At 46.6% G+C, this 16198-nt stretch overlaps 3 protein-coding genes and 1 pseudogene across 3 annotated transcripts in view; 2 read left to right on the forward strand and 2 right to left on the reverse strand.

The window, feature by feature from the left end:
* The window catches only part of SNRPE (small nuclear ribonucleoprotein polypeptide E), a 302587-nt gene that overhangs the window by 206414 nt on the left and 79975 nt on the right, over positions 1–16198 (reverse strand). The window lies entirely within an intron of this gene.
* Positions 1–16198, reverse strand: part of LOC126051937 (uncharacterized) — a 183807-nt gene that overhangs the window by 105136 nt on the left and 62473 nt on the right. The gene's annotated exons all lie outside the window — the stretch shown is intronic.
* On the forward strand, positions 1996–4794 carry LOC126051952 (zinc finger CCCH domain-containing protein 11A-like; the record flags this gene model as incomplete). The annotated part of the gene is given in 7 exon segments (XM_049831887.1): positions 1996–2049; positions 2235–2354; positions 2981–3104; positions 3553–3713; positions 3715–3755; positions 4058–4194; positions 4730–4794. Coding segments are annotated over 7 exon segments (702 nt in total), but the record flags the coding sequence as incomplete, so codon positions are not given.
* On the forward strand, positions 11973–14771 carry LOC126051945 (zinc finger CCCH domain-containing protein 11A-like; annotated as a pseudogene).

The raw sequence follows: 16198 nt of genomic DNA on the forward strand, positions 1-16198 counted from the left end.
CTTGCCTTCCATTTAGGAGTTGGCTTGTGCAAACTGCGGAAATCGTGCTTGAAATTTCATTTAATTATCAATGGCATCAGCAGCACACCCAGTAATTTCTAGGAGGAGATGCGTAGGAATCTGCATGACACAACAGTCTGTTTTCGAAGGTGCTAAGGGTGAAAAGTGAATAGTCCCATCAATACTGAAGAAGGGAAGGAACCCTTGCACTTAACAACTGTTTTTCTTCCCTTTGACAAGCAGTCAAAACCCAATAACTAACATGAGAACCCACCTTGTCCTCTCTTTATTTCAGATTTGGGAAAATTCCCTGCCAGAAAAAAAAAAAACCTCCTTGAAAATCCGCTAGTGTTTGTGTGAGTAGAAGGTTCCAACCTTTTGCTATTAATTTGTAAGAACCATTTCATTCCGTTTTGTCCAAGAGAGTCAGAAATACTTGCACAGAAACGCGCAGCGTCTGAATGAAAGGGGTCAGAACCGCTTGAATTTGAGCTTTATCTGGTGTGGTTGCAGGTTTTATGGCATTTAGTATCTTTAAAAGGGTAAGAATCAAAGTATCTGACTTCGCATGAAGAAAACCTGCTTGTGGCTAAAGAAGATCAGTTTCAGCTCTGGAGGCACCAAAAAATCATCAGCTGTCGAACTGGACCTAAGCCATCTTTTCAAACCTTCCGTGATCTTGCTGCAATGCATGATGATGGATATATGGATTAGAGAAGAGCGTATGAAGGCAAACTTGTAGCATTGGCTCTGATGTAAAAAGAGAACAAATTCTTTCCTAAAAATCAAAGTCATCCCAAATTCTTGGTATCATGCAGCCATGCCACTTGCAAAGGAAGCATTTCCCTGCCTCTCAAAGCTTGCGGTATCCTCGATCTGCTGTCTCCCTGCTGTTAATTGATTGCAACTCCGCGTGTCCGATTAGGGCTGAGAGTTGCTCTCGCTACGGATATCGTGCAACATAGGCTGTGCACGCTCGCGTGTGTAGAAACGTTGATACTGTATGCGTATAGGTAGGTATGCCTGTTTGTGTGCTGACCCCCAAATCCCTCGTGTTATAAAGCATCAGCCTTGAAGGCACATTCATCAAACCGTTACGTAGATCTTTTGGGTTTGCCGGTTCCCTCAAAATGAGAGACTTTCTATGCAGTCTGCTGTGGCAAATAGCCCCACATTCTAATTTTCACTCTCACTCTTGCTGACTTTATCATCACTCGCTCTTGGTGTGTGCACAAACAGGTATGTGTATGTATGTCCAGACAGTATTTAACAGGTAGAGTTGACTAAAACAACTGTAAGGAGTGGAAATTCTGGCTATTCTGCTTCAGCTGTGGACAACTTGGCTTCAGATTCTCATCCAGAGAATGAGATGTGTTAGCAAGAGCTTGTCCTGCGCTTCAGACGACATGATGGGTGGTTTGCATACGCATCATAGTGCAGCATTCTCTGTGTAACTTGTGACACCGAGGGCGCTGTCAGGCTAGTGGAGTGCGGTGACCAGCAGGTAAATCATCAGCAGCTGTCTGCGTCTGGGGTAAGGCTGACGGATTGACAAGGGGGATGAGAACACGTAGTTCCTGGGGCTCTGCCTTCCTTGTGATCTGGCTGTCCTAATCAACAGGGGGGGCGTTAAGCATCTTTAATATTTTTGTAAGCGATTAAAGGCACAAAGCAGAGCAGCAAGAGAGACTGCCCAAGTGAAATACTTTGTGCTTTATAACCCGCAAGTACCCACAGGTAGGGGCAATAATACTCCTCTCGTGCGTTAGCTGGGGTGCAACAAAAAAGGTTAGACCGGGGAGTAGGACTGTTTCTCCTTTTTCACTTACTGATACCTTTCTTTAGGGTTACTTTGAAAAAGACGATTTGACTGATCGAGCCGTCAGGAGACTTTCCGTCCAAGAAAGAGCGAAGGCAGCTCTTACGAGGACTGGAGGAAGTCCCTGCTGAGAGCGAACCCTTCGAACCTGAGCTCGTTCTCAGACGGTGTCGATTATGTCCAAGCAAGGGGACGACTGCTACTTCTATTTCTATTCCACCTGTGACAAGGTATGTTTGGGCTGCTTTTGCTTTGGGGTTTCTTGTTGAGTTTTTAGGAGAGGAGGGGGCGGAGACATCCAGATGTCTGTTAACTTAAGAAGCAGTTAGATTCTGCTTCCAGTTCTACTAGCATGGATAATTTTTGAGGCTGTACTCTTTTAATTTCCTCTTTGTGGGTTTCCTTTTGGTTACAGGGAGACAGCTGTTCCTTCCGCCACTGTGCGGCTGCTCTGGGAAGTGAGAGAGTGTGCAGGCGGTGGCAGGAGGGTCGCTGTTTCAAGCCTACCTGCAGATTGAGACACATGGAAGTCGATGTGAGTGTTTGCCTAAAGATGTGTTCTCCAACTAAATCCCTGAAAGCATTTTTCCTTGCTGTCGGCAGACTGAATGTGCTTGTACGTGCTAGATTTACTTGCTTTCAAATGATACTGGTTTCTGTTACTTGGAGGGGGGTGGGAGGAAGTTGGGGGAAGAAAAATCAATTTCTGAGGTATACCTCAGCAAGACATTTTTGTATTAGGTGCTGGCGTTGTTCTGACGTCTTGGGGTAGCACAGGGTGGGGAGGGAGAAGATGGGAAGGAAATAAGGCTCTGAAAGAGAACTTGAGATAGATTCAAGCTAGGCAGTTCAAGGCATTTTTCCCCTCTGAATAATCCCAGTATTTTGCACATTGTCTTAGTTTAACCCACCCTGAACTGATGTGTGCGAGCCCGCGACTTCTCCAACGGAACGACAGGAAAGCTAGATAATATGTAGTAGTTACAGCTTACGCAAGTTTTGTCGATCTGCCCTGAAATGCTTTCAGTGATAGACTGCCCTTGGGAATGATGTTTCCGCACTGCACTGCGATAGCCCTGTCTCTGGCATGACGTGTAACTATGTCTCTTAGCAAGCCTAAGGCGAGTGTTACCACGAGCTTTTCTTTCTTTCTGTCTTCAGAAAAAGCGCAGTGAGATTCCTTGCTACTGGGAGAATCAACCAGCTGGCTGTCAGAAATCCAACTGCGCGTTCCATCACACGAAAGGACGCTATGTTGATGGGCGCTTCTTCCCGCCAAGCAAAAGTGAGTTTCTTGGGCCCTTTTCCTTTAAGCATGAAAGAATTAATTCTGAATATTACTTCGGAGTGGGTACAATGCCGTAGAAGGCATCAAGTAACTGCTCACTGATGAGCGTAGGGAGAAGTGAGCAGTCACAGGCTCTCAGCTAAACGGACTGTAATTCTGGTGTTTAATTTTTTCTTTCACGCTCAGCTTCTCTGTGCTTTGTGTGATCTTTGCACTTCAGGTGGCTTTCCCTTCATTTCATCCTTTCTGGAGGGTAGGGTGGTGAGATGAGTGTGTGAAGGGAAGCCGTTGTTCCTAGTGTGTTCGTAGGGGTGGGGAATAGGAAACTCTGAATTCAGCAGCCAGGTGGGTTGTCTACCTTATCTACCGTATCTAGACAGTGAGTGCAAGGTCGGGGTGACAGTTTTACATGGCCAAATGAGAGATGGTCCTCGTCTTCCTCTAGCTACGCTTCCAAGTCCACCTGAGCCTGCAGAAGATGATGTGAAAATGGCTCAGGCGTCACTGCAGCAAAACACACTTTCTGTCCAGTCAAGTCCCACTCCGCAGCTGAGGGGGGTGATGAAAGTGGAAAGCTCTGAAAAGGTCCCAAGTCCTACACATCCTCCAGCCAGTTGTAATCAGTGCTGCAGATGACGATGAAGATGGGTACTTTTTGCTTACTGAAGGCATTTCTACTGGAGGTGAATGTATAACTTCACAGAGTGCCTGAACTGTGTCGTGTTTAAAGCTACGGACGAGAGTCTGGAGTCTTAAATATTTTTTTCCCCGGTATAGCTCTCGCTTGTATGAGCCTGTCAAGTCAATGCAGCTGTTTAAAAAACACCTCCCGCAAACAGTTGCTTGTAGTTAAGAATGCGAACAGAATATGAACCGTGGACTGAAACGTCGTTGTACGAGCTACATGAGCATGAAACGCCTTGTATAATCCCTGCTCCATAACTGAAGAGGTTTTATTTTGGACTTTCAGAGCAGCTTTCTGAAGAAGGAGATGAAACTAAAACACCTGTCCAGCAACCAGCAACACAAGCCCGTAGTGGATCGCGGATAATTTCCACTGGGAAACGCGGGGCTGATACAAAGCAAGGTATTCTAGCAGCTGTAGTAGGATGGCTTGGAAGGAGAACTTGACGATGAACTCCAAAGTGATATGTTCTAAATCTACAGTAGAACATCGGGTAGCTGGATGGAGTCAGTTATTTCCACGAGCTCATTCCTGTCTAATACTGTCGTGTGTCCCTTGGGTCAGACAGGTCAACTCCTCCTTGTAGACTTTTGTAAAACAAAAGAGAGCCACAGCGTGGAGTTGAAATGCCTGCAAATGTGTCCTTTCAAACACTGTGGGAAGAAGCCATGTCTAATGGAATCTAATATCGTGTAGATGGATTAAAACGCTTAAAACTGCAGGTTTTACTCTGTAGGGTGGGAGGAGGGGTGAAGAAGGGTGCCAATCGCTTACCAAAATACCCATCCGTTCTATGGCTTTTTGTCCTGGTGGGGAGTGTTGAGAGGGTTTATTTGGAAGACTTTGGAAGGGTTCTGAGCTGTCAGAAGCTTGAGGATGTGTGCTCTTCAACATGTGCCTTTAGGCCTCAGCTTCATTAATGATTTTCTGTTTTCAGAGGACAATTTAAATTTTGGAATAAAAACACTTGAAGAAATCAAATTGGAGAAACTAAAGGAAAAAACAAAAAGCCAAGGTGGTGAGTTAATATCCCCTACTTGTAGTGACTACTATTGTTTCCATTTCATGGCTCCTCAACCGAAAGGTTAAGTAATAATTAGGATAATTCAGACACGTTAGCCTGCTGGTGCTGCCTTTTCTAATGGAAACCATGCTTTTAGGCTTCCAGGCCCTGGTTTGATTGCAAATATTTGGCATTTGTAGGTGCTCAGTTTGTTGTGTTGCAGTAAAAGATCCAGAAGGGGTTTTTATCAGCCTGACATTAAGCCGTAGCTCATCATGTATTACACCACCTTACAGACCCTCCAATGTGCTTAATTGGACTCTCATGTTCCTGAAGTTGAGTGAGATTTGTGAATGAGCTAATGTGTCGACAGCACGTGGCGGAAGTAGCGGTTGGGTGAAGTGCAGTAGCAGCAGAGAGAGAGGCTAATGTCAATAAAAGTGTCAGTATGCAAATAAGGGGATAACTGGGAAAACCGGGCAGTAATGCAAGGGCAGACCTATAGAAGATGGTATTATACAAGTAGCCAATTTTTGAAGCGTTGACCAGGCTGACGGTGGCTCTTGCGGACAGTAGCGTGATACGAGTCTGTGTATAAGTGGTGGTGTTCAGATCTGCACAAATTCCTTTGAAAGGCAAAAACCGTGGGGCACTACTACTACGCGTAGTCACTCGTTTCTGTGGTTTGGCTACCAGAAGAGTGCCTTTTGCCGGGACGTGGGCTAGAAGGACAATGCTCTTAGTGGCTACTGGCTTCTGTGCAGTGAAGAGCTAGATTAGTCTTTGTCTTAGGGGAGGAGCCTGTGATTCAACTGAATCTTGGCGAGAGGATGGGAAAACGGAAAGCCTCCAGAGGAAGAGCTTTTTGTGAGGCGTTGTTCGGGTGCCCTCATCTAAACGTGACTATGTTGAAGGGTATTTTTGCTGCGTGCCGGAGGAAAATACATTTTGGCAGAGATGTGTATTGACGGCAGGCAGAAGTGGCAAATTTGGTTATCAGCTGAAAGGCAAATCTAAGAAAAGATCCCCGGAAGCATGGAAGTTTGTGGCTGACTGTTCTAAAATCCGCCTCCAGAGAAACGTTCTTAAAGTATTGCCTGTTTCCTCTCTTTCTGAAGCTGGTAAAAGTGTCCTTCCGTTAAAGCGCAAGCTTGCTGACAGGCTGGGGAAGAAGACAGAGGTTCTGGAGAGTGCTGACAAAGCACCAAAGAGAGGTGCAGCTACTAAGCAGACATGGGGATTTGATGCACAGATTTTCTGTTTAGGTTTGCTGTTTGTCCTTTCTTCTAGTGGTTCTTTGTGCGTGTTGGTTGCGGGCTCAAGGTAGCTCTGAATCCCAGTGACGTGACGGCTCTCATTTCGAAACGTGAACAGCAAATGGAGATTTATGCAGCCTGCCCAACTTTTTCTGTTCTCTCTTGTAGTTCAAGTCCCCAGGTCTCTGAAGGAGAGGCTAGGACTGCCCTCTGAACAGAGCCGTACAGAGACAGGTACGAACTGGCTATGAAGTATGCGTTCCCCTTTTGTCTTTCCATGAGCTTTCATACAGCCCTAAAAGTGAATTTAAAAAACCCTGCCTGATTCCTCTTGCTCGAGTGCTGAAGCTCGAGTGCTGTTTAGCTGCTGGCTAAATACACTTAACTAGAAGGACTGTGGCGCTGTTAAGAGAACCTGTTTGTTTGTTGGGTTTTTTTTTCCTGAGGCAGAGCAAGACGGTATCAATTCTCTCTTCCTTTTACTCTAGCCAAACCAAAGGGGTGCCTGAAGCCTTTGGATGGGAAAGCCACCTTCCCCAGAAAGCAGCCACTGAAACGTAAGGCAGCCGAGAGTCATCCGTCTGCCGTGGCGGCTGTGAAGCCACTGAGTGCCACTGGTGGCGACGGGAAGGAGCCTTCAGCTAAAAAAGCGGCTGTGGTAAGGAGAGCGGCTGAGGCAGTAGTGGGTCCCTAGTAAAATTTATGCCCAAGTTGTAGCCTCCTCTTGGAGAAAAGATGGAAGACTGAAATGTTCTACGGGTCTCCGTTCCCTTTTAAATCCAAAAGTGGTCGACAGGACGCTCGCAGTACCTTTCTGCTCTTTACGAGGTGAATGGCAGTGTTTACATAATGCTCTGCCATGTCCCTTAATTGCTGCGTTCTTTAAGAAGACCCAAGGTCGTTAGTAAACGTTAAGGGAATGCTAACTTTTCTTCAGGTGTGCCCTGGCTCTGTATTTTGGTTAAGGCTCAGCAATGCCAGAGGAGAAGCAGCGGAGGAAGAATCTGCAAAGCAGTCTTTGACCTGTGTATCATAAAAACCATCTTGCTTCTTCCTAGGCCCTTGTTCCGGCTTTGCCAGAGGGCAGCCTCTTCTCCATAGGCGGGAGAGGAAAACCCCAAACCAGGTAACAACCACAACTTGTTCTTTTGCTTCATCAGTGTGCCTTTCACGTGAAACGAAGGTTGTTGGGGTTTTTTTTTCACACGTGGAAAAATGAGAGTTTTGAGATAATTCATGCCAAAATCCAGCAGAGGAAAAACTCGTCTGAAATAATAAGTTTCTAGGAGCTGGCTGGACTGCTTATCTAGATCCTTGTCTGAAAATGCTGCAAGTTGGTACAGCTTTTCAGTGGCTTCTTGGGTTTTCTGAACGCCTGCGGAGGTTGACTTGGTCACCCTTTTGCAGTCAAATTAGTAAAGGTGGCAAAGTGCCTGTGGCGACAAAAACGGAACCTTCTTTGCCAGACCCCAGATGCTGTGTCTTCGCGGATAAATCCCCAAACTGCAAAATGTACCTGCTGGTACATTGGACTCTAGAAGCAGCCCCAGGTTAATTGAATAACAATCCCTGCGTAAGGCTGAGGGGTAGGAGGGATTAACTACCATTTTAAGAGCTGGTTTGCAGAAAACATCTCTCTGCTTAAGGAATGTCATACACTGATTTGCTCTCTTTCTTGTTCTTCCCAGTCCTGAACTGCATCCTGGAAGCCCGGCAGACTCTGTGGCACCGTCAGAGGTCTCAAGCTCGACCTCAGCTTCCTCAGGAGTAGCAGTAAAGACAGAGGGGTTGAGCTCCACAGGGGCCTGGGAAGCCCCCTTCTCTGTAGAAGACGACTTTGAGCAGTTTCTTTGGGAGATCTCAGGAGGCAAACTGGAAGAGATAATTGACCCGGACCCAGAGAAGGATGAGGATGAGCTCCTCATGGAGCTTGCTGAAATGCTGGACACCTGAAGCGCATAGTCTTAAGGCTTAAAATAAAGAAAGAAATAAATGGAAACTGATTCTTTTGTTGGATACCCAGAGGTGATTCTTTTTCTAGCTGAGGCTTTGCAAGGAGTCTTAAAGCACAGGTGAACTGGTAGACATTGGGAGTACCTGCACGCAGTTGTCCTGAACTTCCCTGCTGGTCAGACATGCGGTCTGAATTTGTGACCCTGCAGAAGACAGCTGAGACTGGGGTCTATTGTGTACCCTGCCACCAGGGATCGTTTTCCCTAGCAGCTACCTTTTGAATCATTTTCTTAAAGTTTTGAAGAACTTGAGTCTCTTCCTACAAGGATTTGTGAAGGTGGGGCGGCCCTCAGGCATTTGCTGCTGGCAGAGGAAAAATCGGTTGTCGGAGTGGATTGTCAATACTTTCTCTTTGGAAGAAAACACTTGCGTGCTTTGATAGTCCACTGTGCTGTCTTTGTTCCTAGAGGAAAGGTCTGAAACCAAAACTGAGCAAACTGCTGTTCCGGCTCCAGAAGGGTCACCCAGCCCCAAGCTGCCGATGCTTTATCCTGCCAAAGGACTTTCTCCCGCTGGGAGCAAGCATGGAGTTTCTGCCAGCATGGGTCGGTCGCTCGCTCGCTCGCTCGTGGACTTTGGGAGAGAGGAAGAGCGCGCAAGAGCCCAGCGAGGAAGGCTTTCCCCTCGCTGCTTCCCTCCTCCTGCTCTGTTGTCAGCCTTCACTGTCCCCGGCCTAGGCTCTGTCCGTGGAGACGAGGTTTGGTGTATGCCATGGTTTCTGTAAATATTTTATTTTTCGCTGTTATGCCCGTATTCTCCTGAAGGTCCTGTATTAAATGTAGCCTGGCCGCCTCCGCCTTCACCGGTAGTTGAGCTGTTCCCCATGACAGCAGTTAACAGCATTTTTACCAAACCCTGGCGCAGGAAAGGTGCAGGTGCGTGGTCTGTCTGTGGGGCGTCCTTAACGCTCCGCTCCAGAACCTCATCTTCCGCTACCTGCAGAACGTGAGTACCGCCGGGCTGCCGCGGCTTCGGCCCCGTGTGCGAGGAACGTCCTGGTGCTTCTTGCGCAGGGCCCTTCGAGCCGTGTGGGGAGCGGGGCGGCACACCGGACGGGTCTTTCCGAGCATGCGGCTAGAAGGCTGCATCACTGTGAGTCTCAGGATCTCTTTGGATTGGGTGTTTTGTTGGTTGTTCTTCAAATTTATAAAACTGTTTCTTCCTGTCAGGAAAAACTAGCGTGGGGGGTGCCTCTCCAATTAATAGTCTTAATTGTCCAGCCCACGTCAGCACAGCTCACGATAGTTTGTGTCGTTGTTGCTGAAGTTTAGAGCAGGGCACGTAGCTCAGCGGCGGCTTTTGTTGCTGATTTTTAGGGCTTTGATGAATGTGTGAACTTGGTGCCGGACGACGCAGAGGAAATTCACTCCAAACCAAAATCAAGGAAACAGCTGGGTATGTCAGTATGTCTGTGTAAGCCGAGCGATGCCTGAAACCTGGCTGCGTGAGCCTTCCCCGTAGCAAGGCTTTAAAGCATGAAAGGTGTGAAGAGGGTTGAGTTTGGAGTACAGTGAGCGGATACGGGCTAGGTCTCGGTTCCTGCTGTTTCTTGAGCTGGTGGTTTTGTTGAACGTGAAGGAGAAAGAATCTGCCTCTGCCTGAGACGAGTCTTTGTCTTTCAAATGTGCGTAACAACGGATGGGCTGCGCTGCACTTTTTCTGCAGCCCGGGTGGCTGGAGGGGTCCAGTCAAACTCCTGCTCAGGAATATGGAAGGCGACAAGCGGAATGCTGAGCTGCTTGGACATTCAAAAGAGCTAGATCTGAGGGGATTTCTCTTGTTCCCCCCATGGTGGTGGATATAGTAAAGTTGCACTATACAGGTGTGTCTCACTTCCTAGGGAAAAGAAATGGCACCTTCTAGACCGTGAATTCCTCCTGATTTGTGTTGGAATGCCTCTGCTGGGCAAAGCAGTGGTCCTTACTTGCCTTCCATTTAGGAGTTGGCTTGTGCAAACTGCGGAAATCGTGCTTGAAATTTCATTTAATTATCAATGGCATCAGCAGCACACCCAGTAATTTCTAGGAGGAGATGCGTAGGAATCTGCAGGACACAACAGTCTGTTTTCGAAGGTGCTAAGGGTGAAAAGTGAATAGTCCCATCAATACTGAAGAAGGGAAGGAACCCTTGCACTTAACAACTGTTTTTCTTCCCTTTGACAAGCAGTCAAAACCCAATAACTAACATGAGAACCCACCTTGTCCTCTCTTTATTTCAGATTTGGGAAAATTCCCTGCCAGAAAAAAAAAAAACCTCCTTGAAAATCCGCTAGTGTTTGTGTGAGTAGAAGGTTCCAACCTTTTGCTATTAATTTGTAAGAACCATTTCATTCTGTTTTGTCCAAGAGAGTCAGAAATACTTGCACAGAAACGCGCAGCGTCTGAATGAAAGGGGTCAGAACCGCTTGAATTTGAGCTTTATCTGGTGTGGTTGCAGGTTTTATGGCATTTAGTATCTTTAAAAGAGTAAGAATCAAAGTATCTGACTTCGCATGAAGAAAACCTGCTTGTGGCTAAAGAAGATCAGTTTCAGCTCTGGAGGCACCAAAAAATCATCAGCTGTCGAACTGGACCTAAGCCATCTTTTCAAACCTTCCGTGATCTTGCTGCAATGCATGATGATGGATATATGGATTAGAGAAGAGCGTATGAAGGCAAACTTGTAGCATTGGCTCTGATGTAAAAAAAGAACAAATTCTTTCCTAAAAATCAAAGTCATCCCAAATTCTTGGTATCATGCAGCCATGCCACTTGCAAAGGAAGCATTTCCCTGCCTCTCAAAGCTTGCGGTATCCTCGATCTGCTGTCTCCCTGCTGTTAATTGATTGCAACTCCGCGTGTCCGATTAGGGCTGAGAGTTGCTCTCGCTACGGATATCGTGCAACATAGGCTGTGCACGCTCGCGTGTGTAGAAACGTTGATACTGTATGCGTGTAGGTAGGTATGCCTGTTTGTGTGCTGACCCCCAAATCCCTCGTGTTATAAAGCATCAGCCTTGAAGGCACATTCATCAAACCGTTACGTAGATCTTTTGGGTTTGCTGGTTCCCTCAAAATGAAAGACTTTCTATGCAGTCTGCTGTGGCAAATAGCCCCACATTCTAATTTTTACTCTCACTCTTGCTGACTTTATCATCACTCGCTCTTGGTGTGTGCATAAACAGGTATGTGTATGTATGTCCAGACAGTATTTAACAGGTAGAGTTGACTAAAACAACTGTAAGGAGTGGAAATTCTGGCTATTCTGCTTCAGCTGTGGACAACTTGGCTTCAGATTCTCATCCAGAGAATGAGATGTGTTAGCAAGAGCTTGTCCTGCGCTTCAGACGACATGATGGGTGGTTTGCATACGCATCATAGTGCAGCATTCTCTGTGTAACTTGTGACACCGAGGGCGCTGTCAGGCTAGTGGAGTGCGGTGACCAGCAGGTAAATCATCAGCAGCTGTCTGCGTCTGGGGTAAGGCTGACGGATTGACAAGGGGGATGAGAACACGTAGTTCCTGGGGCTCTGCCTTCCTTGTGATCTGGCTGTCCTAATCAACAGGGGGGGCGTTAAGCATCTTTAATATTTTTGTAAGCGATTAAAGGCACAAAGCAGAGCAGCAAGAGAGACTGCCCAAGTGAAATACTTTGTGCTTTATAACCCACAGGTAGGGGCAATAATACTCCTCTCGTGCGTTAGCTGGGGTGCAACAAAAAAGGTTAGACCGGGGAGTAGGACTGTTTCTCCTTTTTCACTTACTGATACCTTTCTTTAGGGTTACTTTGAAAAAGACGATTTGACTGATCGAGCCGTCAGGAGACTTTCCGTCCAAGAAAGAGCGAAGGCAGCTCTTACGAGGACTGGAGGAAGTCCCTGCTGAGAGCGAACCCTTCGAACCTGAGCTCGTTCTCAGACGGTGTCGATTATGTCCAAGCAAGGGGACGACTGCTACTTCTATTTCTATTCCACCTGTGACAAGGTATGTTTGGGCTGCTTTTGCTTTGGGGTTTCTTGTTGAGTTTTTAGGAGAGGAGGGGGCGGAGACATCCAGATGTCTGTTAACTTAAGAAGCAGTTAGATTCTGCTTCCAGTTCTACTAGCATGGATAATTTTTGAGGCTGTACTCTTTTAATTTCCTCTTTGTGGGTTTCCTTTTGGTTACAGGGAGACAGCTGTTCCTTCCGCCACTGTGCGGCTGCTCTGGGAAGTGAGAGAGTGTGCAGGCGGTGGCAGGAGGGTCGCTGTTTCAAGCCTACCTGCAGATTGAGACACATGGAAGTCGATGTGAGTGTTTGCCTAAAGATGTGTTCTCCAACTAAATCCCTGAAAGCATTTTTCCTTGCTGTCGGCAGACTGAATGTGCTTGTACGTGCTAGATTTACTTGCTTTCAAATGATACTGGTTTCTGTTACTTGGAGGGGGGTGGGAGGAAGTTGGGGGAAGAAAAATCAATTTCTGAGGTATACCTCAGCAAGACATTTTTGTATTAGGTGCTGGCGTTGTTCTGACGTCTTGGGGTAGCACAGGGCGGGGAGGGAGAAGATGGGAAGGAAATAAGGCTCTGAAAGAGAACTTGAGATAGATTCAAGCTAGGCAGTTCAAGGCATTTTTCCCCTCTGAATAATCCCAGTATTTTGCACATTGTCTTAGTTTAACCCACCCTGAACTGATGTGTGCGAGCCCGCGACTTCTCCAACGGAACGACAGGAAAGCTAGATAATATGTAGTAGTTACAGCTTACGCAAGTTTTGTCGATCTGCCCTGAAATGCTTTCAGTGATAGACTGCCCTTGGGAATGATGTTTCCGCACTGCACTGCGATAGCCCTGTCTCTGGCATGACGTGTAACTATGTCTCTTAGCAAGCCTAAGGCGAGTGTTACCACGAGCTTTTCTTTCTTTCTGTCTTCAGAAAAAGCGCAGTGAGATTCCTTGCTACTGGGAGAATCAACCAGCTGGCTGTCAGAAATCCAACTGCGCGTTCCATCACACGAAAGGACGCTATGTTGATGGGCGCTTCTTCCCGCCAAGCAAAAGTGAGTTTCTTGGGCCCTTTTCCTTTAAGCATGAAAGAATTAATTCTGAATATTACTTCGGAGTGGGTACAATGCCGTAGAAGGCATCAAGTAACTGCTCACTGATGAGCGTAGGGAGAAGTGAGCAGTCACAGGCTCTCAGCTAAACGGACTGTAATTCTGGTGTTTAATTTTTTCTTTCATGCTCAGCTTCTCTGTGCTTTGTGTGATCTTTGCACTTCAGGTGGCTTTCCCTTCATTTCATCCTTTCTGGAGGGTAGGGTGGTGAGATGAGTGTGTGAAGGGAAGCCGTTGTTCCTAGTGTGTTCGTAGGGGTGGGGAATAGGAAACTCTGAATTCAGCAGCCAGGTGGGTTGTCTACCTTATCTACCGTATCTAGACAGTGAGTGCAAGGTTGGGGTGACAGTTTTACATGGCCAAATGAGAGATGGTCCTCGTCTTCCTCTAGCTACGCTTCCAAGTCCACCTGAGCCTGCAGAAGGTGATGTGAAAATGGCTCAGGCGTCACTGCAGCAAAACACACTTTCTGTCCAGTCAAGTCCCACTCCGCAGCTGAGGGGGGTGATGAAAGTGGAAAGCTCTGAAAAGGTCCCAAGTCCTACACATCCTCCAGCCAGTTGTAATCAGTGCTGCAGATGACGATGAAGATGGGTACTTTTTGCTTACTGAAGGCATTTCTACTGGAGGTGAATGTATAACTTCACAGAGTGCCTGAACTGTGTCGTGTTTAAAGCTACGGACGAGAGTCTGGAGTCTTAAATATTTTTTTCCCCGGTATAGCTCTCGCTTGTATGAGCCTGTCAAGTCAATGCAGCTGTTTAAAAAACACCTCCCGCAAACAGTTGCTTGTAGTTAAGAATGCGAACAGAATATGAACCGTGGACTGAAACGTCGTTGTACGAGCTACATGAGCATGAAACGCCTTGTATAATCCCTGCTCCATAACTGAATAGGTTTTATTTTGGACTTTCAGAGCAGCTTTCTGAAGAAGGAGATGAAACTAAAACACCTGTCCAGCAACCAGCAACACAAGCCCGTAGTGGATCGCGGATAATTTCCACTGGGAAACGCAGGGCTGATACAAAGCAAGGTATTCTAGCAGCTGTAGTAGGATGGCTTGGAAGGAGAACTTGACGATGAACTCCAAAGTGATATGTTCTAAATCTACAGTAGAACATCGGGTAGCTGGATGGAGTCAGTTATTTCCACGAGCTCATTCCTGTCTAATACTGTCGTGTGTCCCTTGGGTCAGACAGGTCAACTCCTCCTTGTAGACTTTTGTAAAACAAAAGAGAGCCACAGCGTGGAGTTGAAATGCCTGCAAATGTGTCCTTTCAAACACTGTGGGAAGAAGCCATGTCTAATGGAATCTAATATCGTGTAGATGGATTAAAACGCTTAAAACTGCAGGTTTTACTCTGTAGGGTGGGAGGAGGGGTGAAGAAGGGTGCCAATCGCTTACCAAAATACCCATCCGTTCTATGGCTTTTTGTCCTGGTGGGGAGTGTTGAGAGGGTTTATTTGGAAGACTTTGGAAGGGTTCTGAGCTGTCAGAAGCTTGAGGATGTGTGCTCTTCAACATGTGCCTTTAGGCCTCAGCTTCATTAATGATTTTCTGTTTTCAGAGGACAATTTAAATTTTGGAATAAAAACACTTGAAGAAATCAAATTGGAGAAACTAAAGGAAAAAACAAAAAGCCAAGGTGGTGAGTTAATATCCCCTACTTGTAGTGACTACTATTGTTTCCATTTCATGGCTCCTCAACCGAAAGGTTAAGTAATAATTAAGATAATTCAGACACGTTAGCCTGCTGGTGCTGCCTTTTCTAATGGAAACCATGCTTTTAGGCTTCCAGGCCCTGGCTTGATTGCAAATATTTGGCATTTGTAGGTGCTCAGTTTGTTGTGTTGCAGTAAAAGGTCCAGAAGGGGTTTTTATCAGCCTGACATTAAGCCGTAGCTCATCATGTATTACACCACCTTACAGACCCTCCAATGTGCTTAATTGGACTCTCATGTTCCTGAAGTTGAGTGAGACTTGTGAATGAGCTAATGTGTCGACAGCACGTAGCGGAAGTAGCGGTTGGGTGAAGTGCAGTAGCAGCAGAGAGAGAGGCTAATGTCAATACGAGTGTCAGTATGCAAATAAGGGGATAACTGGGAAAACCGGGCAGTAATGCAAGGGCAGACCTATAGAAGATGGTATTATACAAGTAGCCAATTTTTGAAGCGTTGACCAGGCTGACGGTGGCTCTTGCGGACAGTAGCATGATACGAGTCTGTGTATAAGTGGTGGTGTTCAGATCTGCACAAATTCCTTTGAAAGGCAAAAACCGTGGGGCACTACTACTACGCGTAGTCACTCGTTTCTGTGGTTTGGCTACCAGAAGAGTGCCTTTTGCCGGGACGTGGGCTAGAAGGACAATGCTCTTAGTGGCTACTGGCTTCTGTGCAGTGAAGAGCTAGATTAGTCTTTGTCTTAGGGGAGGAGCCTGTGATTCAACTGAATCTTGGCGAGAGGATGGGAAAACGGAAAGCCTCCAGAGGAAGAGCTTTTTGTGAGGCGTTGTTCGGGTGCCCTCATCTAAACGTGACTATGTTGAAGGGTATTTTTGCTGCGTGCCGGAGGAAAATACATTTTGGCAGAGACGTGTATTGACGGCAGGCAGAAGTGGCAAATTTGGTTAGCAGCTGAAAGGCAAATCTAAGAAAAGATCCCCGGAAGCATGGAAGTTTGTGGCTGACTGTTCTAAAATCTGCCCCCAGAGAAACGTTCTTAAAGTATTGCCTGTTTCCTCTCTTTCTGAAGCTGGTAAAAGTGTCCTTCCGTTAAAGCGCAAGCTTGCTGACAGGCTGGGGAAGAATACAGAGGTTCTGGAGAATGCTGACAAAGCACCAAAGAGAGGTGCAGCTACTAAGCAGACATGGGGATTTGATGCACAGATTTTCTGTTTAGGTTTGCTGTTTGTCCTTTCTTCTAGTGGTTCTTTGTGCGTGTTGGTTGCGGGCTCAAGGTAGCTCTGAATCCCAGTGACGTGACGGCTCTCATTTCGAAACGTGAACAGCAAATGGAGATTTATGCAGCCTGCCCAACTTTTTCTGTTCTCTCTTGTAGTT

This window comes from Accipiter gentilis, chromosome 29, assembly GCF_929443795.1.
Source record: "Accipiter gentilis chromosome 29, bAccGen1.1, whole genome shotgun sequence".
Lineage (NCBI taxonomy): Eukaryota > Metazoa > Chordata > Aves > Accipitriformes > Accipitridae > Astur > Astur gentilis.